General features: G+C 43.4%; 1 protein-coding gene across 14 annotated transcripts in view; it reads left to right on the top strand.

The window, feature by feature from the left end:
• The window catches only part of PSD3 (pleckstrin and Sec7 domain containing 3), a 429070-nt gene that overhangs the window by 342780 nt on the left and 61765 nt on the right, over positions 1–24525 (top strand). For all 14 annotated transcript variants that reach the window (XM_073218761.1, XM_073218767.1, XM_073218762.1 and 11 more), the window contains one exon: positions 11140–11210. In XM_073218761.1, the coding sequence (XP_073074862.1) occupies positions 11140–11210 (71 nt within the window). The remainder of the gene's footprint in view (positions 1–11139; positions 11211–24525) is intronic.

Genomic DNA, 24525 nt, shown 5'->3' with positions numbered 1-24525 from the left:
CACCACCATAACCATCACCACCAGCATCATTACCACTGTCACCGCCGCAGCCATTACCACCATCACCACCACCACCACCAGAATCACTATCACCATCACCGCTGCCACCAACTCCATCACCACCACCACTATCATCACCACCACCATGACCATCACTGTCACCACCACCACCAGCATCACTATCACCACCAACACCACCATCACCACCACCAGCATCACTATCACCATCACCTCCACAGCCACCACCACCACCAGAATTGCTATCACTATTACCGCTGCCGCCAACACCATCACCATCACCATCATCACCACCACCATAACCATCACCATCACCACCACCAGCATCACTATCACCATCACCACCACCGACAACACCAGCATCACCAATGCCACCATCACCACCATCACCACCGCTGCCAACACCGCCACCACCATCACCACCACCACTGTCACCACCAACACCACCATCACCACCACTGTCACCGTCACCACCACCACCATCACCATCACTACCACCATCTTGGAAATAGCTTAAGCCACTAAAAGATTCATCAAGTAAAATATGACTGAGTAATGTCATTCTTTGAAGAAACAAGTGCAAAATATCCCAATTGTGTGGCAAATGTGTGTATAGTAAAATAGGATATGTTACATACCAAAATGATTATAGACCAAAATGTTGATAGTACTTGTCTTAGGTGGTTAGACTAGTGATTTTATATTATTTTCTATATGTAGCTTTTTTCTATTATTTTCCCTTATTTTTTATTTACTTTTTTATTTTTGCCATTGATACTGGACAAATATATCATCAGGGAAAGTCAATATTTTTATGTTAAACATTTTTTATGTAAGTATGACATTAATGCAATGGAATATTTTAAAGTCCTAATGAAATACAGTTATGTCTAAAAATTTAGAAAAATGTTTGCAAAATAATGACAAATGGAAAAGGGTATATAGCAAACACTTATATTAAAATGTGATGATTTATGGTCATTTGGCAGGTACTTTCCCTTTCTTTTATAAGTTCATTGATTGGCTGTTGTGGTACAATTCTTACCATAAATAAATGAGGTGAGGATGATCGGGGCTGGCGGACGTGGTTGCGGCCGTCCTGGCGGCACTTCGGCATCTGTGGGAGGCTGCCTGTCAGCGGCGCTCTTGGCGGGTCTCGCCTGGTAGCCCTGTATGGAGAGGTGGAAAGTACTTGATAGAGGATGGAAGTCTGAGTGGATGAAGGAAGCTGGACCTACACTGGAAAGCCTCAGAGGGAGGCACACAGTGGCATCTCTTCGCATTGACCCGGCAGTGGGCAGGTCTCTGGCACCGGTGTGTGAGAGCCCTGGAGTGAGGGTCAGGAACCAGCTTCAGAAGGAGGAGCGGGGTGACTCCTGAAGCGCCTGTGTTTAGGGAAAAGCAGCGAGAGCTGTCACAGTCCTGGAGGACAGAGTCCTTGAGGCTGCTCACCTTGCCACTGGCAAGAATTTTACTGGCCTGCAGAAGCTTTTCCCTGGGGTGTTTTAGAGGTACCATGGGGCCGTGAGCTGGTTTACAATTACCATCATCTGTTTGAATTGCTGTTTGTAGAAATGCAAGCCTAGCAGGACCGTGCCTCTGGGCTTTCTCAGTCATAAGGTACTTGCAAAGTTGAAGAAACCTGGTTTGGTGTCACCAGACAGTCACTTGCCTGATTGGGCAGCTAGGTGCTTCTCAGACTGCAGTGATTTAAGCTGACGTTTTATATTAGCTTCTTGTCTCCTTAAGTTTTATGCTGAGCTCTGTAGGTTGCTCAAAAAGTATTAAAAAACCATATGCTTGATTTTCTTCTGATTCCATGTCCATACCTTCCACGTGTATGAACTTACTGAACTTCAGTAACGTTTTGCTGTGTCCAGTTTTCAAAGATGATTATTCAAAACAGCCGTTTTTCCAGCATCTTCTTTCATGAGCATGGCAACTGTAGCCCACACAAGTGTATTGCATAATTTGGAAGCTGCTAAGAGAGTAGATCTTTAATGTCTTCATCCTAAGAAAAAGAAAATTTTGCAACCATCTATGATGACAGATGTTAATTAGACTTAATTGTTGTGATTGTTTTGCGGTATACACAAACATTGAATCATTATGTCATACATCTGAAACTAACATTTTATATGTCAACTATACCACAATTTTTAAAAAAGAATTATAGCATTTCCTAGAATTTTGAAATCCCTTACCACAGATGTTCATTCTTTAATTAACCCTAGAAAGCCCATAGTAATTTGTTGATCTGTATTTGTTCCTTGCAGGCCTACGTGTTTACTGATACCTTACTTTCATATCCAACATCACCTTTTGGAAATAATCTGCAAAAATTTTATCCTGCCTCCTCTTCTCTCTTTGAGCAACCTGAGTTTTCTAATGTGTTTCACTTAAACAGTAGAGAAAGCACTTTAAAGAAATTCTTTATTATTTGTTCAGTCACATCATCGACATGCCTGTTTAGACATGACTTTTTCTTTTTTTTCCTAAGTTTCTAATCTGCTCTCTGGGTGGAGCAATAAACCCAATGGAACACTTGCTTGGAGGTTCCAGTCCAGCGTGGGGCCCCCCAGAACAAACGTGTGATATTCCATGCAGGTGTCCTGTGACCCAGAGAGAGAGCCATGGTGAGGATTGCTGCTGAACAGCAAAGCCTTGACTGATGAAGTTTGGAGGTCTAACTGGCTTTATGAATTCATGAATTGGGCAGCATCCCATCTAGCAAACAGAAAGGAGCTCCATCACACTGTAGGAAAGGAAATGTGTTTAAAGGCAGAGAGGGAGTGGAAGGAAGGAAATTACCAGCAAAGAGTGTGCTGTTACAGGCACGGCCTCCCTCCTGAGGGGACAGAGGGGCCTGCCAGCAAGCGTCCCAGTGCTGACCGGGAAGCTCCACAGCGACTGAGTACAGGCTCCATGGCCGGTGGAAGTGGAACGGCAGTTAGGTAGTGCTTGTCTGCTCACTGGGGCCTTACCATGAGGAATCTACTCTGGGTCGGTGGTTTTCCTTCTAAGAGGGAAGGACGTGGCAGCCGCTCTGGTGCACAGTGGTGAGAAGACACCCCGATGCGGTGACATGTGAGCAGAGACCTAGTTGAAGTGAAGGGGCCGGTCCTGGTGACATTTGGGGAAGGCACATTCTAGCTGGAGAGACTGTGAGGTGTGGTTCATTTGTCAAAATTCTACACAATTTACAACCGTAGTATTTCCTGTTTACTTGAAAAAATAATTACATATTCATTCAAGGTCATTTCTGTGTTTCTTGCTTTTCCTGGAACCCTCAGCTTACGATGTTACATTGTGCCCTCTTTTACAAGCTCAGCACAAGTCACTTAAATTCTTCCTGAGCACCTAGTACTGGCTACCGGTGAAACCATCTCCTAGCTGAGTGGAAAAAAATATTAGTTTAGGTTGCACATTTTTGTAGCTTATTACTTAGGTAAAAGGTTCTCTGTCAGCTTTTGTCCCTTCTCCCATTATTTACCTTCATTGTTACCTTTCATGTTCACTATCTGCCATGTTAAGACAGAATCTGAGACAAAATAGCAGCAATAACTGTTAATAAACGTATTGAATTCCATATCCTCCAATTAAATTAAGAGCAAAAGGTGTACTCCCTGTCTATTAATAATTTATCAATCATATCAAGGTTTATTTCCTTCTTAAAATATTGACTTAAAGAATACAATTCTGAATATGTGCATGAAATTTTAAAAGTATTTGTTTTAGCATGGAAATTGGATGTATCTTATTTTGGCAAACAGTATCCTTAACTTAAAAAAAACCACTTCTAAAGGACTCACTTATATTAATTCATCTAATTTTCAGAGTAACCCTACAAGTAGGCACTGTTTTATTCCTATTTTACAGAGAAAAGAATAAAGTGTAGAGAGACTGAATGACTTGCCCAAGGTCACTCAGGTGAAATCAGAATTTCAAACCAGGTGCTCTCTATAAAAAAGTACTCTGTTGACTTTTGTCCAGAGATGATCTTGATAAAGGATGGTGGCAATCGGCAATGTTGTGAGACTCCCATAATTGGGATCCACATTTTGATTCAGGATCTTAGGCCAGATACACCTGTAGAGAAGGTGGAGGTACAAAGAAAACTTTTTTTTTTTCCTTTAAAGCCCTGCTGAAAACGACATCCTCATTTAAAACCTTCTCTGACTTCTAAATCCTATCCGTTAGCAGAATTAATGACTTCCTCCTCTCTCTGCCTGCCTGAAACCTGTGGTTTCTGGGATCAGGGCCACGCTGCCATGTGGTCTCTGAGGCTCATCCTGTTGTATTGCTCCATTGTTGATGTGACTGTCTCCACGTGCGACCTCTTTCGGGGTGCAGTCTGTGCTGTGTCCTAATCATCTTCATGTAACTGACATGGCAACAGCGTGGTAAAGTAGCTGTGGCATATTGCAGCACATTCACGTTACAGATTTATAACTGCAGGGGTAGGTGACTTGTCCAAAATCAGAAAAATAGTGGACAATCAGGGTGTAACTAAATCCCAGGTGTCCTAACTCCCAGTCTAGGGTACTTTCTGCTGCTCTAGAAGGACCACTTCAGGGTAAGAACTTTTGACATCTTAAAGGAACAGAACCAGATCTGCCCACCAGGAAACAGCTTCCAGTTCTCTCTCCATGTTCCTCTTTCTCTATCAATAGCAGAAACCTATTCCTCTCATAAAAGAAGCAAATGTTTTTCTGGAAAAAACAATAGGTTAAGGCTGTCCCAGTTTTTCCTTTCAGAAACTAGAGCTGACTGCATGTAATAGCTCCCAGTCTGAAAAAGGAAAATTATAAGGATTAACAGATTTTTCAAAAAATGTGCAAATTGTCTTAAATGTTTCAAAAATAAATGATTTAGAAATATAAGATAGTACTATTTTATTTCTACCACTCTGTTACAAACCTGGTAATAATTAATACTATCAGTTGCTTAATAAATGTGAGTCATTTCCCCAAAGGTAACATGCACAGCTCGGATCCCATGCAGCAAGCTGTAATCCAAATGTGTGTGAGTTACTCTTTAATTAAGATTTAATAGTACTTATGATGGTGCCCAAGAATACTTAATGAAAGAAAGGTAGGGATAAATATATATGAATTACCTTTAATGTCATTAATGGTTTTTAAGACTATCATCTATGAGTTTATCTAAATCCTTTGTAAGCCAATCACAAAAACCTAGGCTAACTCCCCTGCCTGCATCTGCCTTCAGCTGCAGTAGTGATGTCAAATTTAAGAACTTGCTTGCTACCAAGGCAGCATCTCTCTTCATCCTGTAAGGGAAGTACTTTAAGATTTTTGCCCAGTTTCCAGATACTGTCACTAGGGAAATAAAGCAACTTTAAGAATGTTGTATACCTTTTGCAAAGCTAATATAGATATGTCCCAGTTGTACTAGTATAGATGAGCTTTTGCTGAGCACATCTTTGTTTAGCAAGATGCTGGATTTATTTTGGAATGCCCTCGTTGGCATTGCATTATATTTTAAGTGGCTTTCTCTGAAAACCTAAAGAAACTGAAGTTGTTTTGCATAGAGCCATTACATCCTCACATTTCTCTTGTTTCCTAACCCAGCTTGGGGCTGCATTGTTAGCCTCCAGACCATGACTCAAGAATTCTTTGCCATTAGTGTAGACGTGGCTTACTGACCTTCTCTACCCTTTGGGGAAAAATAGCACTTTTGTCATTTTACTGGGCCAGTGGGTGTTTTTTTCAGCTAGCAAAAAGGAAAAAAAAACATTAGTGTATTCAAAGAAAAAATAGTCAGTGTACATAACTGTCTTTCTGTCTTACTAATATTAAACCTAAAGGAAAACAAAAAGATGACCAGAGAACCCAGAGTGAGGAATGATCAAAAACAGGATGAGATTCTGATGTAGGAAAAAATTCTCTGTTCTTTGAATAAAATAGAAAAAATTGGAACAGTAAGATCATAAACACAATCTGTCCCCAGTTCAGTTCAGAAGAAATTAAAGTCGGAGAGTATTGAGCACAGATAGAAACTTTTGCATGAAGCATTTAACCTTTCCCTGGTTTAAAAAAATAAATATCTGTTTTCTGGCACATGGCCATTCATTCTGTCTGCCGAGCACTGTCCTGCTCAGGCCTATTCACGCCTTCCTTTTTATGAAAGCGGGTCGGCTGCCTGTGCTTTCAGTCCTCATTGCGCATTTAACTGGGGCAAAGATCAGCAGTCATGGTTGCAGCCACATATTGTTCATTGCACTTTGTAGTTCCAAAAAGATTTCTTCAATGTGTAATAAAGATGAGATGAGATGGTAAGAACCAGTTTGTAATATTGAAGATTTAATGATAGATCCAGTATCACCTATCTTGGGAACTGACTAGTTCTCTTCTGCAGATGTGTCTGTTCTCTCTTTCCCTACGCGTGTATGTGTGTGTGTGTGTGTGCACCTAGTGGGCAGGAAACAGCCCCGGCAGGGCTGATAATCAGGGAATGTAGTTCAGCCGTACATACTGTTTACCGTGGTGCCCCTTCAATCCTGATTGGTCATTGTTTTTCCTGAGAGGTCAGGTCCATGCTGAAACCACTCTTAAGCAATTTGAGTATCACCCCTCTTATAAGAGTCTGGTTTAACTGGCCTGTCCTTGCACATGAAGCAGAGTAGAAGTAGGCAGGGCTTTGGACCAGTGGGGAGCCCAGTGCTCTGGGTTGGGTGGCATTTCAGATTCCATTTGCAGAGTGGAGATTGTAACAGAGTCTCCCTCACAGAGTTCTGGGCTTTAGCTAATACACATCAAGTTTTAGAGGAGTGCTTAAAATAGTATGTGCTCTAAACGTCAGTGGTTGCTCCTGCCCCTGCTATGATTACTGCTGTTCTTTGCGTGATTGCTGTGCAGAAATGTGGAACTGGTAGCATCCAAGTAGTCAAACACGGGCAGTGCCTTGTTAGACCAGCAGCCCTGAGGATCCTGGAGGTCCTGGGGTTGAGTAATAGCAGAGAACACAGGAGCCTTGCATCCCCTTCCCTTCCGTTCCATTCCCTCATGGCCTTTGCCTGCCCGCCGCATTCTCCTCCATGGAGTAGCAGGCCTGTCTGTTGCAGTGCATTACTCCCTGGCCCATGTCCCCTTCTTACAGCTCCCTCAGAACAGGTTTTCTCGTCTGAATGGCCCCTTCGGTAGCTAAATCGTCAGCATCTTAGTCTACCTCTCAGAACTGCAAATGTAATGAGTAGTGGAGATATTAATGTGAAATTGAAGCATTAATACTTCAAGGATTGGTTGGGTCAAACAGAAAGTCTGTTAGACTAGCCAAGCCCGGCGTGCTGTTTTCCAGGTGCTCTGTTAGCATAACTGCCTCCCCATCCTTCCAGTTCTTGACTTAATTTTTTGTACATGTCTCTCCACCTTTTTGCCTTTTTCTCTTGTCCTGTCCTCAGCCCCTATCTTCTGTATCCTGCTGCAAATGAATTCTTCCTAGATTATAAAATTTGTGGATAAATTCTCTTAAAAAAGAAACCATGGAGTCTATTTTTGGCAATGTGATGCCTACAAATTCCAAAACTCTTTCATGATAAAACCTCTAAAAATAATAAAATATTTTTAAACACCTTTTAAATGAATGAATGTGCCTGTAACCATGAAAAGAGAATCCTGCATGAATACAAATCCAGGAGGTAAGCTAACTGTGGGGCTGCTAAACCCTCAGGGCATCTCTGCATCTAGGTGCATATACCTCCTCGCAGTTCTGCACATAAAATTACACCGGTTTTAGCACAGAAGGACAAGAAGATGGAGAAAATAGGAGAGTGATTAAAACTCCTGAGGAGCAGAATGAGGAGTTAGAATGCCCACGTTCCAGTGGGAGGCAATATCCAGAGCAGTAACGGCTGCGAATTTTGAAAATGATGCACAGAAAGCCAAAGAACACCAAGCTGGACGACTTACAGAAGCTGGACTTTGACATAACAGACTCAAGATAGACATCCCAACGATGATGGGAGCCAAAGGATAGGGAAATAATATCTTTATAAGAAACAGTAATGGCAACCTATAATTTTTAATAAAGATGTTTTTATATAAACAAAAGGAGAAAAATATTTACCAGCAAAAGACCCTCACTAATGGAACTTTTCTGAGTGTAGATTTCAAGAAGTCGTCAAAAATGGCCCCCCACAAAAAACAGAAAGAAGTTTAAAGGTCATAGTAAACATGAGCATAAATCTAAGCAGACAATGGCAGGTTGTAGAAAAATAATGGCATCTACTTTGGTAATATTTTTTTAAAACTAAAATAACAGACACCATTATTATATAAGGTAGGAGACAGACAACTGAAGTATTACAAGATCTTTGTTACTTTCAAGGGAAGCAATTATCCTTGGACTCCAAGCATGCACATTAACAGCCATGAAAGCATAGTCAAGGGCAGATAATGGTACCTTCAGATCAAGTTTAATAAACACCTTTTCACAGTAGGCACCCAGATATTTGGTAAACTACATCTGTCTACCATGATACATGGGGTGGTGGTCATTATGTAACCACAGTTACAAGCCTTTCCCAGTCTTAATGATATATGTGCTCTGGGATCAGTTTCCACTCACCGCCAGCCTTGCTTGTAAGGAGCAGTGCTGCTCATCCATTGGTGTCCAGCCCATTTATCTTGCGCGGCAGAAGCCGTAGCAGCTCTGAGCATGTGGCTTCCAAGTCAGGGCAGGCGAGCCTGCCTCCTGGGAGCTTTCCGGCTGCACCAGTGTGCGGTGGTCCCCTTGCTTCCCAACTCAGCACCCCATGTCCCCTTTGTACCATGCAGGCAGTGATTGTGGCTCATGTGCGGCATGGTGGTGAGGACTAACTGCATTGATGTAGCATCACTCAGAGCAGCGCCTTTACAGTGTGCTGGCCACATGCTCAGGAGAATCAGCTGCTTCATGTAAGTCTTAGACAACTAAATTATAAATGACCTGAAACAAGATACAGTTTTACACTTCTGTGGGAGATGGAAAGGTAGAGAATGCAGCGCAGGGTTGTGCTCACTGACAGCACCAGTCCCCACTGCAACTGGAGGTCAGGCCCGAGATGGAGGGATCTTAGCATCAGGTTCTAGCAAGCTTAGCACCGTGATAATAAAGGGCCATGAAAACTTCTTGGGAGCTTGTGCATGGATTCATAGATAGGATAGGAGATTCACAGATTTCTACTCGCAAAGTAGAAAACAGGTCTGTACAACCTCAAAGGAGTCTTCAGCTGCCCTACACTAGTTTTAGGTGTTGGGAAAGCCTGTGAACCCCAGGCCTGTGTGCCTCCTGCGGACAACAGAAGGGTGTTTTTGGAGTACCTGTGCAGCCCTGGCCAGTCATGTTTTGCCTTGAGTCATGTGGATTATCCACACTTCAAATGAAGCAGCTGAAGTCCTGGGAGGTTGAGGGTCTCAGGAGTTGCCCAGTGAGGGGCTGGTAGGTGAGAGGATGGGTTTTAGACAAGGGCTAGAAACCAGCTGATCTGCTTTCCCTTCAGGCGCCTGCACCACCCAGGCTGCCTCTGGTCCTGCTCAGCAGCAGCTCCTGTAGCCCATGGTCACTCTGCACGCTGTTGTCACGTTGGCCGTGTGGGAATGTTGCACCCACTGAACAATACAGTCAATTCTTACTGTATGAATATGTGACGATCTGTGGTCTTCTTTATAGTAGTCACTTTTTTTTATAAGGATATTATGATACACTTCTTTCAATCACTGATTTTTGAGTACACACTTCCAAACCTTACCTAGTGGAAACAGATGGGATGATTTTTTATTTCCCCTGGAAACCTGCAGAGTGGATGTTCTGAGTCCTTTTTCGCCAGGTGGATGTGTCAGTGTGGTGTTGGCAGCGGAGCCTGTTTCTGTAGGTGGCTATTCACCCAGGTCCCAGCCCTAACTGTTCTTGAGTCAAAGGATATTTAAAGGATTTGTTTAAGGCTAATGCGTTTCCACATTTAATCAGCCTCCTAAGTAAAGATGGCCCACAGGCAGCCAAATGGTTGGTGGAGGAAGTTCAGCCCTCCTACCTTTTTGTATAGACATGTTAAGAAAAATGGCATTCAAGTAAAAAAATTTTCCAGTTACAGATTTTAACTTTATTAAGATTAGGAGTAAATAGGCAACTCTTTTTGCTAATCCCTTCTTTTGTTTTAGGAGAGTCTATAAACGTTTCTATAAAGTCAGTAGAGAAATTCTATTCTATATTCCCGGAAAACATAAATGAAAGGAATGTTAGGACTGAAAGCAAATGTGTTTGGAGAATTCTGATGAGTGTCCTCATACTCGCCTTGACTGTGCCAGGTTCTGTGAGTCCTAAAGAGGAAGGATACCTGCTCGCAGGTCACGCACACTGTACTGGGAAGACGTTCAGACAGAAGAGTTACATAGTGCTGCCAGCAGGTCTCTGCAGAGCTGTCACAGTGGATGGGAGCAAGAACAAACTTATTATCACCACAGAGTAATGATAATTAGATTTACCATTGCCACAGAAGTAAATGAGTAAATAATAATATTAATAAGTTATCAATTAATTACTTAATATTAAGTAATAATCTTTAAATATTGAAAATTGTAATCCAGTTGCTGGGCATGTGGGAGAAATGCCAAGAGGAATGCTTTTATATTCTGAAACTTTTTCTCCTTATGATTCTTAGGAATTTTGACAAAGCTGTGAAGGCTGTGGAAGCTGAGCCTTCTTAGCTTTCTCTTGGATCAGTGTGTATTTCCTACGTGCATTTTTTGCCCTCCGCGTCTTTAAGGTCTCCACTAGAGTACAGACTGTAGGCATGCGGCTGGGGCTCGGTTCCCTGCTTCTCCTCTTCCTGATGGTGCGACCATGAGCAGGTCACTTCCCTGTGCTTCGGGGCTGTAAAAGCACAGGAGTAATGAAGCCTACCTCACAGGATCACTGTGAGGATTGAATAAGATAATGCACGGAAAACACTTCTAGGCTGCTGCCTGTTGTACAGTAAGGCTCCAGGAAATTTTTGTCTCATGGTTAGTTTCAGTAGCTGATAAACCAGGAATACTGAAACATAGCCCGTTGCTCATTTAGGTTCTCTTTCTAAAATGCTAATTTCTGTCAAATAACATTTTCCATTTATTTTCTCCTTTCTAGCTCCAAGAGGAAAGCGAGGATGGAAAACCTTTTATGCTGTACTAAAGGGAACAGTCCTTTACTTGCAAAAGGTAAAATAAGTAAATAATAAAGTCTATACAACTCTATGAAATGATAATTAGACAGATTACCCCCAAAATACTCACCTTGTACAAAGAGGCCCCATCAAACACCCAAAAAACTGTGTAACCAGTGTCTAAATTCTTTTTTAGATATTTTTTATTTCTGCTGAAAAAAATATTTTGGAAATCATATATATTCATATGTAATATGTCATATATTTTATATATGTAAAAGATTCTGTGCTTGTGTGAGAGAGAAAGACGTCAGGGGCATCGATGAACTGTATTCCAGTTACATTCCATTGGAAATTCTGGCTGTGTGTTGAGAAGTTAGACTCCATGTGGTCTGTGCAGGTAGCACTTGTTTCTATGGATATTCATACTGTAGACACTAGTTATAGCCTTCATCAATTTATTGCTTTTTAACATTATCTCTTCATTTAGTTATTTATCTTCATTTAAGTCTTCCCTGAGTCTAGAAAAACATTTTCATTCCAGTCCTGAAGCATCGGTATTTAATGCAGATACATTCCAAATTATCTGGGTAAGGGTTTGACTAGACCATTCCCTGTCAAGATCCTGTCTTTGAATCCCAGAATTGGGAAGCATGTTTGGGATCAGGCTTACCTGTTTGACCTCTGAAGGGTATTCCTTGGAGCATCCATCTACCTAGCTCTGTGTATGTGGAGATGGGAAAGTTGTGTGGTAACCGGAATGAGGTACACCACTTTCCAGAGCCCAAGAGGATTCTCGCTCCATATGTGAAGGGCAGCTTGGAATTAGGGCTGATAGCGGGCAAGGCAGTAACTGCCCTCCATGGTGACTGATTGGAAGAGCTGTTGTTCTTCATTGCAGTAAAAAATATATAACATGAGACAGACCCTCAATAAATTTTTAAGTGCATAGTACAGTATTACTATAAACACTATGTTGTACAGTATGTCTCAAGAAATTTTCCACCTTGCATAACAAACAATACCCAAAGGACAGCAAGTCTCCCATTTTCCCTTTTCCCCAGCTCCTAGCAAGCTCCATTCTACCTTGTTTCTATGAGTATGACTAATTTCAGTACTTCATTTACATAGAAACAAGCAGCAGGTGTCTTTCCTGTGACTAGATGATTTCACTTAACATAGTGTCAGCAAGCTTCCTCCACATTGTAGCATTTGGTAGAACTTTCTTCTTCTTTGTGGCTGAATAATATTCCATTATTACCTTCATTTTCTTTATCCATTCATTTGTCCATGGACATCAGGCTTCCACTCTTAGTTATAGTGAGTAATGCTGCAGTGAAAATGGGAGTACATGTACCTCCCTGAGATCCTGATTTCACTTCCCATGGATAAAGATACCCCAGAAATGGGATTGTTGAGTCATATTAGTTCTGCTTATAATTTTTTAAAGAACCTCTGTACTGTTTTCCGTACTGGCTGGAACCATTTTAAATTCCCACCAACAGTACAAAGGAGTTCAGTTTCTCTACAGGCATACCAGTACTTAGTATGGTCTAATTTTTGACAATTTTTATAGGTCCGTTCTGACAAATGTGAGGTGATACCTCATTACATTTTCCTAATGGTCAGTGATGTTGAGCATCTTTTCATGTGCCTGTTGGCCATCTGTGTGTCATCTTTGGAGAGATGTCTAGTCAAATCCTTTGCCCATTTTTAATCAGGTTATTTGTTTTTTTGCTATTGAGTCATAGTAATTCCTTATATATTTTAGATATGAATCCCTTATTTGTATGGTTTTCAGATATTTTCTCCTCTTCCGTAGCCTTTTCATTCTCTGTTTCCTTGGCTGAAGCTTTTTGTTTCATGTTGTCCCCCTTGTGTATCATTGCTTTTAGTTCATATCCAAGAGATCATTGCTGGTGTCAGTGTTGAGAATCTTTCCCCTGTATTTTCTTCTAAGAGTTTGAAGTTTCAAGTCTTATATTTAAGTCATTTTGAGTTGACTTTTGCATCTGGTGTAAAATGAGGATGAAATCTCACCATTTTTGCATGAGAATACCCAGTTTTCCTAGTACTGTTGAAAAGATCTTTTCTGCATTGTGTCCTGTTTAAAGTACAATTGACTTATATGCATAGGGTTATTTCTGGGCTCTCTGTTCTGTTCCACTGGGCTATATGTCCATCTTTATGCCAGTACATTATGTTTTGATTATCATAGCTTTGGAATATGTTTTGAAATCAGGAAGTGTGAGGTATTTAAATTTGTTTTTTCTCAAGATTGCTTTGGATGTTCAACATCCTTTGTATTCCATATGAATTTTACAGTGAATTTTACTATTTCTGTAAAAAAAAATGCTATTGGGATTTTAATAAGGGTTGCATTAACTCTGTAGGTGGGTAATGTGGACATTTTAGTAATACTAAGTCAGCCAGTCCCTAAGCATGGGATGTCTTTACATTTATGTGTGTCTTGAATTTCTTTCAGTATTGTTGTCTATTTTCCATTGTAAGTTTTTTGCCTTGTTCATTAAGTTTTTTCCTAAGTACTTTAATGTTCTTGATGCTATTGTATATAGATGTGTTTCTTAATTTCCTTTTCAGGTTGTTCATTGTTAAGTGAATAGAAATGCAACTGATTTTTGGACATTGATTTCATATCCTGATTTCCTGTCCTGCAACTGAGCCGAATTTGTTTCTTAATTGTAACAGTCCCTTTGTAGACTCTCTAGAGGTTTCTGTACACTATAAAGTCATATCATCTGTGACCAGAAATAATTTTACTTTCCCTTTTCCATTTTAGATGCCTTTTATTTCTTTTTCTTGCATACTATTCTGGCTACATCTTCACTCTACTGGATAGAAGTATGAGGACTGGGCTTCTTTCTTTTCTTAGCAAAAAGGAATTAAGTTTTTCACCATTAAGTATGATGTTACCTGTGGGCATTTCGTATATGGCCTTTATTATAGTGAGGTTATTTCCTTTTATTATTAGTTTATTGAATGTTTTTATCATGAAAGAGTTTTAAATTTATTCAGTGCTTTTCCTGCATCTGCTGAGATGACTGTGTGATTCGTGGCATTTTCCTGTTAATGTGCTGTATCACAGGAATCGATTTTCATATGTTGAACCCTTTTTGCCTCCCAAGGATTAATGCCACTTGGTCGTGGTGTATGCTGCTTTTAATGTGATGTCAGAATTGGCTTCTTGGTATTTTTTAAGGAGTTTTACACCTGTGTTCATCAGAGATATGACTGGCTTATAGTTTGATTTTCTTAAGGTAATCTTTTTCTGGTTTTGGTATCAGAGTAATGCTGGTCTCATAAGTTTAGAAGTATTACCTACTCTTCAATTTGGGGGAAGAATTTAAGAAGGTTTGGAGTTAATTCTTCTTTAAAAGTGTTATAGAAATGAATGGGGAGGGCATGTGGTCCTGGATGTTTTTTGTTGGGAAATTTTTGATTACTGATTAAACCTCCACGTTAGAGATATGTCTGTTCTGATTTTCACCCCATCCCTCTGATTCTGGCCTTCCATCTGTGTATGTGTGTATGTATATTTATGCACGTATCTGTGTGTCTCCTGAAGATAGATCCTGGTCATGTCATGGACCAGAGAGACGGGGTGGGAACTGCTTTAATTACTGAGTCATATTTCTAAAGTACTTCTGAAAAATAATTTAGAAGGACCATATCTACTATAAACCCTCTTGTGTTCTGCATTCCCTACAGCAGTTTATGACAATACCTGTTCACCACAGCCTCTCCTCGCCACACTAGTTATTGATATTTAGACACTTAAAGAAAAGGTCACATTCATATTGAGCTTTTGTTTTCAGTGCACAGACACATGCCTTTCCACAGTTTCCATACTTGTTTCTCTGGAAGGGAGCCCTTCCCTTTGATGTGACATCTGCAGTGCTGAATCATATGGCAGCCCGTGTGAGGGTGCCCATGTAGGTAAGAGGCTGCTTTGAAATGGAGATGAGAGGGTTAGGAAGAACCATATTTGATTTGTTTTTATTTTAAAATTTCAAAATATAATAATGCCCTAGGTAATAAAATTGAAAGAATTACTCTTAATAAAACAACCCTTCCTTTAGGAGCCTACCAGAGCAGTATTTAAAAGACCTTAACTGCACTATTTTATATCCTGTACCGACATTTTTCATATTACTAGAGCAGCTATGTAAGGAACACTTTCATTATTCTCTTTTGTTCTCTTTATTGAATCTTTTTTCAGATGTGTAGACTGAGAAGGACCACATCTAATACAAACCCTTCTGTTTTCTTCCTTTTGGAGTAGATTAGGTAAGGAGTATGAAAGTATAGAACGTTGCACCTTGGACCAGCACTCTCTTAGTGAGTGATTTCCCTTTTAGAAAGAGGTATGGGCTAGTGTTAGCTAAACCCCAAAGATCTCAGAGAAATGGTTTGTAATGTCCTTCAGTTTACATGTTACTTTGAGGGACAAAATAGCAGAAGCAGAGCCTGTTGTTGTTATCAGGAGATTATCCACGCTCTTAGGGGGCCAGATAGCATGTATTGTCTTTACTTCCCTACCATGGCTTCCCATTAGTAAGTCAGCTGCTGGGGCCTCCATCAAAGCAGCATGTGGCATGCCGGGCCCTCCCCAGTCCTTTGAGCTTTGTCGCTGCAGGGCGCGACCCTTGGAAATTAAATTCCACATTTCACAGCTGTTTCCCTCGCATAAGTCCTACTCTCTTGGCTTACCTTTTCGTTTCCTCTAAGATCTCTATAAGGGGGCATGGCACAGTGTGTGACAAAGCCTATTCATTAAATACCTAGCCACAGGATTTCCACCCACGTCATCCCCAGGTGACCCGGGAAGAGGGAAGAATACTCTGGCATTCAACATCTGACAGAGGCAAAGCAAGAGAGGTGCTGTCCACATCACCAACTTTTCCTGCCAATGCCCCCGCCTCGGATGCTGGGGTGGGGGTGGGTCTGACCCAGTCACACGTGGAGGAATAATGGCCCCATACGACAAGGAATGACCACTCAGCATCGGTTTGGATTAGCGCTCACAAATGAGACAGCAGCTCTGTACTTTCTGCACCTCTGGAGTGTGGTGAATTTGCACTTAGGGAAAGTCTATAAAGTAAAAGTTAGGACACACAGGACATGACACATTTGTGTGGAACAGTGCAGGAGAGCTGTGGGCTGTCGTTCAGGCTGCATTTCGTTTGAATATTAAGAGTCCAAGCTTTGCTGCAGAATAACCGCTTGCGATGGGAGTCAGCCTCAAAGGGGAGCCATGTTTGGTATCCAGTCTCTATTCTCTTGTTATTGTTGCTAATAGATTTTAATGTGGCCAAAGGAAAAGGAGTGGCTAAAAAATGCGTTTAAGTGCTTGAAATCTCAACATATAACCAATCAGTATCTGTTCCCAGAAACTCTGCTCAGCAACTAGAGCATCTCATCGGTCAGTGGAAGCCTGGTCGAGGCAGAGCAGGTTCTGGTGTGGATTTATCTACTCTGATTCTCTAATTAGCTTTTTGCTGATTTGTGAAAGTAAAATGAACAAAAAGGTGCTGGGCAGTACAAACATGAAGACCCCATCTACGGGCATTTACGTCTGAAGCCAGGCTCTGTGCGGTTGTGAAGTGCCATCTGCTGCTGCTAAGGGGTGTTGAGCAGCCCACCAGAAGCGGCAGCGGCAGGTCGGGGGACCTCTTCCTGAAACACCGCTGAGCTGGAGAGCATGCCGGGCGCTCAGTACTGGTGAAGGGTGTGTCCTGCCGGGGCGCGAAGGTCCGCAGCTGGCTGATGGTTAGCCGCGCTGGGGTCCTCGTCTGCCGGCATGTGATGCCAAGTGTGCACGGAAAATCCTGGCCGATCTCATGAGGAATTAAGTAACTGACTCGGACATTTGTCTACCTTTTCCTGACCCTATAGTGCGGTCTGTGTAATGAAACCCTTAGGAGTCAGGCCACCTGTGCCAGCATCCTGAACACAGGCCCTTTCCTCCCCTGCTGGCACTGCAGAAGGGCAAGAGCCCCTCAGTCCCTTCCCCTCGCCTGAGAGCACAGATGGCGAGTGCCTCCACAAGGCCTCGTAGCTACAGCACAAGGAGCCACTCAGGACAGAGGGCTTCGTGCCCTGGGGCTCGCAGTGTGATGGCCACACCACGCTGGCCTTCCTCACTCCCGTAGACATCAGTTCCATATTAGACATTAGCCCACCTACTTATTTTCCAGTTAAATTTTACTTGAGATCAAACCCATGTTTCTCACTCATTTCATATCACCCGAACCCTGGAGATGTAGGTCAGACCCTGACTCAGGCCCTCCCTTCTAGGAAGGACCCTAGGCTGTAGACCCTGTGCCAAGTCTAGACACCAAACAACACGACGGGGGCAGGCGGTGCGGGCGGCCCCCCGACATGCTGAAGGGCCGCGCAGGCGCAGTTCTCCCGAGCAGACACGCGTCCCTAGGGCACTGCTCTGCACCGCCGGGGAGCACACCCGCACAGAGCGGCGCGTGGCAAGGCAGGCAGTGGGCGGGCCGACTTAGGGCGCCTGCACGCTTCGGTGACTGCTCAGCCAGAAGTCTTAGGTTAGTATGGCACAGTCTTTAGAGGGCTTTTTATATTTGAGCTTTACAGCATCACATTGGCTATTTCTCCCTGTTTTTAAATGCAGAAGCTGAGGCTCAGGTTGGCTGACCTCCTTAGGAGGGTGAAGGTGGGACTGGCCGCGTAGTATTCTTTCCATTAGGCTGTTCTGGCATTGACAGCCAGAGTCTGGCTTTTCTAACTAGTAGAAGTTTAAAACCAGCAATCGTGGAGTGTTTCTTGGCCCCGACCTCCGCAGCCAGCTTCAGCTGACGGGCGAAGACCCAGCAGGCCTGCGGGAGCGTGTCTCCTGTCCCCTGGCCTCCCCGCTCAGGAGGGACTGGCTGCCCGCTCTCACTGCACTCCCCTGACGCCAGCTGCTCTTACGGAATGTGGGGCTGTCTCTACCAGCTTCCATAATTAGGGTATTAACCTCTTGAGATTTTCTAACATGGACCCATTTTCTGAAGTTCTTCCTTATTGTTCCTGGAAACCATGAAAAATCATGGAAATAACATTCCAACTATTTCACGACTCCTGTATTGGCACTTAAAAGTGATCCAAACTTCCACTATCAACTGAATTTTGGCTAACAAACCACTGTCCTGACAGAGGTTTGTGATAGGAAGGAAATGAATAATGCATGTGTCTACTAGCGCAGGGCTCTGCCGGGTGTCCAGAATGCTCTTCACTGGGGATATGACAGTCCCTTATGCTCTGTCCAAAGAGATCAGCAAGTAAACCATTTCAGTGCAACTTGATGAGCTGCAAAAGGGGGGTGTGCAATGGAAACACATGTGGAAGGACACCTAGCAGAGCCTCAGGAAGGGACGGAGAGGTTGCACGGAAAAATTCATGAAGAACGTGACTGCTAAACCTCTCTGAAGGCCACTGGCAGGTAGGTAGTCATGTAGAGCAGTCCGGCGGGAGAGCCCTGTGCGGGCATCCGCACGGCTGCGCACGCAGCACATTCAGGGGGTGCAGAGCCAGGGCACTGTGAAGGGTTCCAGTCCCAAGGAGCCTGGAAAACCCCGAGCAGGCGCTGCGGGTCTGAGAATGGTGTGGAGCCACCAGGGGGCCTAAGTGGGCCTTGATAGGCTCGGACTTCTATTTCAGAGGGATCAGCCTGGCTGCAGGATGGGGAGTGGCCTGGAGGCAGGCTGTGTCACAGACACAGACACCAGAGTAGCTTCAGCTGTTGGGGGCAGGTGACAAGTAGGGAGAAACGGTCTGACAAGAGTCCAGTCTGTGGAGTTGAATCCAGGGTGTCTGTGGAATAGTAAGTGGGTCTGTGCAAGAAGCCATAGTGGGTGTTCGGGTGTGGAGCTGAGGACGGAGCCTAGAATGCAGATGTGAGAAGTCATCTAAGAGTTGATTTCAACCACGAAGTAGATGTCACTCAAAAGATGGGGCTTTGACCTAGTGGGCCGACTTCTCGCATGTGCCCTGCGGGGCTGCCACTTCTGGAGCCCGAGGGTGGCCGGAGCCCCGGAGAGAAGACAGCGGGGCGGGGCCGGGGCCGCACATTCGGGAAGAGGAGGAAGCGCTCAGTGCTGCAGTAAGCCTCTGGCAGGTCTTGGAAGGGCCACTAGAATTCCGCAGGAACAGGACAATTGTTGGTAAAGTCAGTGGCGGGTGTGGAACCCCAATTGCGATGCGAGTTAAAGCCAGGGAGGCAGAGGGTGTGTCGACAGCTGCTTCGAAGAGGCTTTCTCGTAGTTCCCACTGTGACCTTCCCTCCACTGCCCCTGGTCTGATACCCAGTTCCTGGACTTGTGCAAATAACACATCCCCAGTGTCTTATCTCATTTCTACCGAATCTCCTTTCCTTCCTGTTATTGATTTCTTTCTAAAGTCCTTTTCTTCCTTTCCCCTAGACAGTTTCTGGCATTATCCAGAGCTCTCGTGTTACTTCGTCCAGTTACATGGCCTTCCTTGTGACCACAGCATTCCCCTTCCTGCTTCCACCTTGCTTAATGTTAGTCTCTTTTGCTTCTAAATTTCAAGCAAAAAGTAAATCCATAGAGCATTGCAATAGTCATGTCAGAACCATTGACAAAACATCCTTTTGGCAGCTATATGGGAAACACACATGGTGCCTGCCCCACGGAAGAATTTGGCCTTAAACAGCATAGGGGAGACTCAGTCATACTCGGTGAGTGGCTGGTGACATAATATAAACCCAGTGTACAGGTGCTGACTAGAAGAAACACGCAGTGAGTGGAACACACTTGGCTGAATAACTGAGTCCAGTTTCTGGAACTCTGTTAGGTGCACAGGGGGCATGTCTGAAACAGTGGCTTGACCTGTCTTCCAGCTAAGTGAGAATACACCCCATCCTTGAATGGTTCCGGTACCTACAGCACCCTCAAGCCAGGCAGCTCGTATCCGAGAAGTACATACCCTGTTGATAATTATTATTATTGGAATACAGTGTTCATGGCAGAAAAGTCTAATGTCATCACTGTACAGTAACAGAGTTCATATATGCTTTAAAATTTTGAAATCACTATGAATGGGTGGTAAAATGATTCAATTCTTATTGGTCTAGTGACCATCGCTGTTGCCGTTCGGATATTAACTCCGCATCCATTTGTTGACTGAGGGTAAGTCACCCCCTGGCCACAGACAGGCCTTCGCTGTCACGTGGCTCGGAAGCTGTCGGTTTCTGTCGTGGGCTTCGTGTCTGACCCTGCCAATCTATGCCTTTTCCTTGAAGGTGTTTCTAGTAAGCTTTGGTGATGGTACCATTGTTACAGACTGCTTGTCACAAATCTGAGCCATGTTACCCTTAAAATAAATTGTCAGGTGATAGGTGGGATGGTTAACAGTGATGAGTGGGTGGCTGGTTAGTGCCTGTAAATTATTTGGTTTCTGCATTCTCCAGACCAGACTCTTAAGTATCTTCTAATGTTCATCTCTAGAGTCTAGAAAACAACTATTCAAACCTGAATATATTTGCCTTTACCATGTCTTTCAAAGGTAGAAAATCAGTTTCTTATCTAAATACGTAGTTTGCTGTCACAGTATCCTGGGAACGCTGTCCTTGACGGAAAACCTTCTCTTCATTCCGTGGGTTACTTGGAAGAGAGATTTGTTCCAACTGCCTATAAGGTTTTTTGAAAGTGTGACTGGAAAGGGAGTTTTCTGTGTTGTCGTTTCGCAGCGTTTGAAGTAGAGGCGTCATCAGGGGCGCCTGCGAGCCGGTCAGGAGGACACTGGGGACCGAGGCTCCAGTCTGCAGTGGTGGGCCGGCCTGTGGCCCATGTGCCCCACATGTAGCCCGGCAGCTGCCGACCCCCAGGCTGGGCGCTGGGGGCAGAAAGCTCACCCGTTTGCACAGGAAACTTCTTTCTCCTGTGAAGCTTCTGGCTCTGCCCTCTTACACCGCTAGGAGGCTGTGGGGACCCCGCCACTCTCTAACATAACGCATTAAACAGTTAACTGGGCTTTGAAGTTCAGTGTTCCCTTGGGAGAACAATGATCATATCAAAGTTTTCACTAGTCTATATCCGGACGAATGACCCTGTCCAGCAAGGAAATATGGCCATTCTATAAGGGATGTGGGGACATAATCAAGATTTTTAAAAACTGTAATTTCATAAAAAAATACTGCAGCTGTAAACACACCTGGTCTAGGGTTTAAGACATATGGGCTGTGCTCTGAAGGTTTTGCTTAAAAATATGATTCCCATTCAAATGCCTAGTAGACAGAAACTGGTTTATTGCTCCTGACTTTCCCGCCCCCGCCCGACGAGGTGACGCGGCGCTGGGTGCTTCGGCAGGCAGGCCCCCGCGCGGGGTGGAGCCAGCGCTCCCGCCTCCCGCCCCGTCTGCCCCGGGTTGGTCTCCGCCTCTCCGCCCGCCGACCCTGCGTTTCCGTAGCTCCCGCCCGCGCCAGTCATGCGACCGGGGCCGCGGAAGCATGAGCTGGACCGAGAGGGTCTCAGGGCCGGGGCGAAGGGCGCACAGCCGCGGGGCGCAGTTGGGGCGGGCGGCCTGTCACAGGGCGCCGGGGGGCCAGGAGGGGCATGGCCTCGCCCTTGAGCACTGCGATCTCTGCGTGCGGCAGAAACACGGAGGGGTGCTGGGCGGGGGGCGTTCTGCCTAAAAAGTCTCCCCAAGTTTCTGTGGATACGAGTCAGTCGCTCCCGTAAACTTTTTGGAGGGCTGCTGGGGGTTGTCCGCTCTCTCCCTGTTCCGCTGTGTAAAGAGGTGGATCCCGCCTCCGCAGTTCGCTCACCAGGTCGGTCCTAGGAGGTTCCCTGCGCCTCACCGAAGTCCGCCGCCGGAGGGAGACGCGTTCGAGCCCAAGTGCCCGGAGGCCCGGGTGTCCATGCAAGGAAAGCGCTCCTGCTGCGGGCGGGCGAGTCCGCCTCTGTGCCAGGGGAGACGGGCACCACAGACGTGTTAGCTGGACAGATTAAACATCTGAGTCCTTTGAATTTAACTTGCTATTCTCTTTAATGCTGCTTGGTGTAGTGATAAAGGACATATTTTTCTGACTCTAACCTTGCTTGCCTAACATGAGAAAATTAGATGAGGCGACCCGGTAGGCTCCTTTCAGGTGTACGATACTGTGAATAAGTGATTTTCAAAAATATTTGTCTAGTTGACTGATAAACTGAAACGTGCCTTCATTTGTTTTGCTGTTACTCCTTGTTCAGATTTGTGGGACTATTGCACTTTGTGCTTATTGGCTAGAGGAAAATGAAGGTGAATGATTTTTAGAAAAGATACGTTACCAGAAATAGAATTTTTTTAAAAGACTGTCATCGAATTAGGAAAAATGATTTTAATGCCTTTTGAAAAACCAAGAATGAATAGACAATTTAGGATCCAGTTTACTTTACTTAACTGCCATTTTTATTAATATTCCCAGACTTTCAAACATAATGTGTTCTCAGTCCTCCCGTCTGTGTTCTCGCAGTAGAAATTGAGACCATCTCAACTTTGGTTTCAAGTATTTTAATTAGGTATAGCGATTCTACCAATTTCATAAGGCACAAAGTAAATAACACTTTGAAAACTGGAATCTGAGCATATTTTTAATTGATGTTGGTGGCTTTCCGTTGAGGCTTGGTCCCTTCCCAAACGACTTTATATTCTGACAGTACAAATTTTCAGCCTAATGCCAATTATTTTATGAGTTTTATGTTGCTTCTTGTATGAGTGTGTTACGATTCAACTTCACAAGACTTTTAATTAACAAGCTTCTTAGGGAAAAAGAAGGCTTTTAATTTCATGCTTTAAGTGAATTTAAAATAAATAGCAGTGTGAGAGGGCACTGCTGGTGCTTACTCTGCCATGGGGTGCCCCACTGAGGCTCACTGGGCAAAGGGCGGAGGCTGCGAGTGAACGGGGTGTTGGTTGGGGGAGGGCAGCAAGTTGTCAGAATTTACTTTCGCCCTTCATTTGTTTGAGAAAATGAACAGTAATTAGATGTCATGGAGCGTTTTCTTTTCTTACAGGAAATTTCTTGATTGAATCTTTCGTGCACTGTCTTCCATTTAGTTTGCACAGCAGTTTTGGGTTTGAAATGGTCTGATGATGATAATTTATCCCTTATTTCTTCCTTCTCAGTCCCACCATTTAAGCACCATCTTCTACTTTAAATAATAAAAAATCAAAATGTCTAATGAACTCTGTAGGATGCAGTTGTTTCTTCTCATCCAGTTGTCCACCCTAATGTTTCCGGTCTACCCTGGGTTTGGCTCATTTTTTATGTACATGGAACTTTGTTTTCTAGTAGGAATTCAAAATGCCAACATATTTTGTTTGTATTTTGCCTCCTTTTAATTGAAGTGTAGTTGACACAATATTATATTAGTTTCAGGTGTTCAACATAGTGATTCAAAATTTATATACATTATGAAGTAATCACCACAATAAATCTAGCTACCATCTGTCCCCATACAAAGTTGTTATGATATTATTAACTATATTCCTATATTCCCTATGCTGTGTATTGTACCTAGTTGTCTTAGTTATTTTATAACTGGAAGTTTGTGCTTTTTATTAAGTAACCTTTTATTTTATCTATGCAACCTCATAATAAGTTTGTACCCTTCCCCTATTAAGCCCCTGCCCTAGCCTCCCTCCCCTCTTATAACCACTAGATTGTTCTCTGTATCAATGAGTCTGTTTCTATTTTGTTTTGTTTCTTAAATTCCACATATAAGTAAAGTCGTGATGTATTTGTCTTCTGTGTTTATTTCACCTAGTAAATTTCCTCTAGGTACATCCCTGTTGTCACAAATGGCAGGATTTCCCTTTTTAATGGCTGAGTAATATTCCATTGTGTATACATATGTATCACTTCTTTATCCATTCCTCTATCAATGGACACTTAAGGTTATTACTTCCATATCTTGGCTATTGTAATAATGCTACAATGGACATGGGGTACATATACCTTTATAAATTAGTATTGTCATTTTCTTTGTATAAATATCCAATAGTAGAATTGCTGGATCATATATTAGTTATGTTTTTAGTGTTTTTTCAGGAACCTTCATACTGTTTTCCACAATGGCTACACCACTTTGCATTCCCACCAAGAGCCAACAAGAATTCTCATTTCTCCACATGTTCCCAACACTTATTATTTCTTCTCTTTTTGATACTAGCCATTCTAACAGGTGCAAGGTTATATCTCAGAGTGGTTTTGATTTGCATTTCCCTGGTGCATAGTGATATTGAGCATCTTTTCATGTGTCTGTCAGTCATCTATATGTCACTAGAAAAATGTCTAGCCAGGTCTTCTGCCTACAATTGGATTGTTTGGGATTTTTTTA

Source organism: Manis javanica, chromosome 12, assembly GCF_040802235.1.
Source record: "Manis javanica isolate MJ-LG chromosome 12, MJ_LKY, whole genome shotgun sequence".
NCBI classification, from domain to species: domain Eukaryota; kingdom Metazoa; phylum Chordata; class Mammalia; order Pholidota; family Manidae; genus Manis; species Manis javanica.
This window is presented reverse-complemented; position numbering and strand designations above follow the sequence as displayed.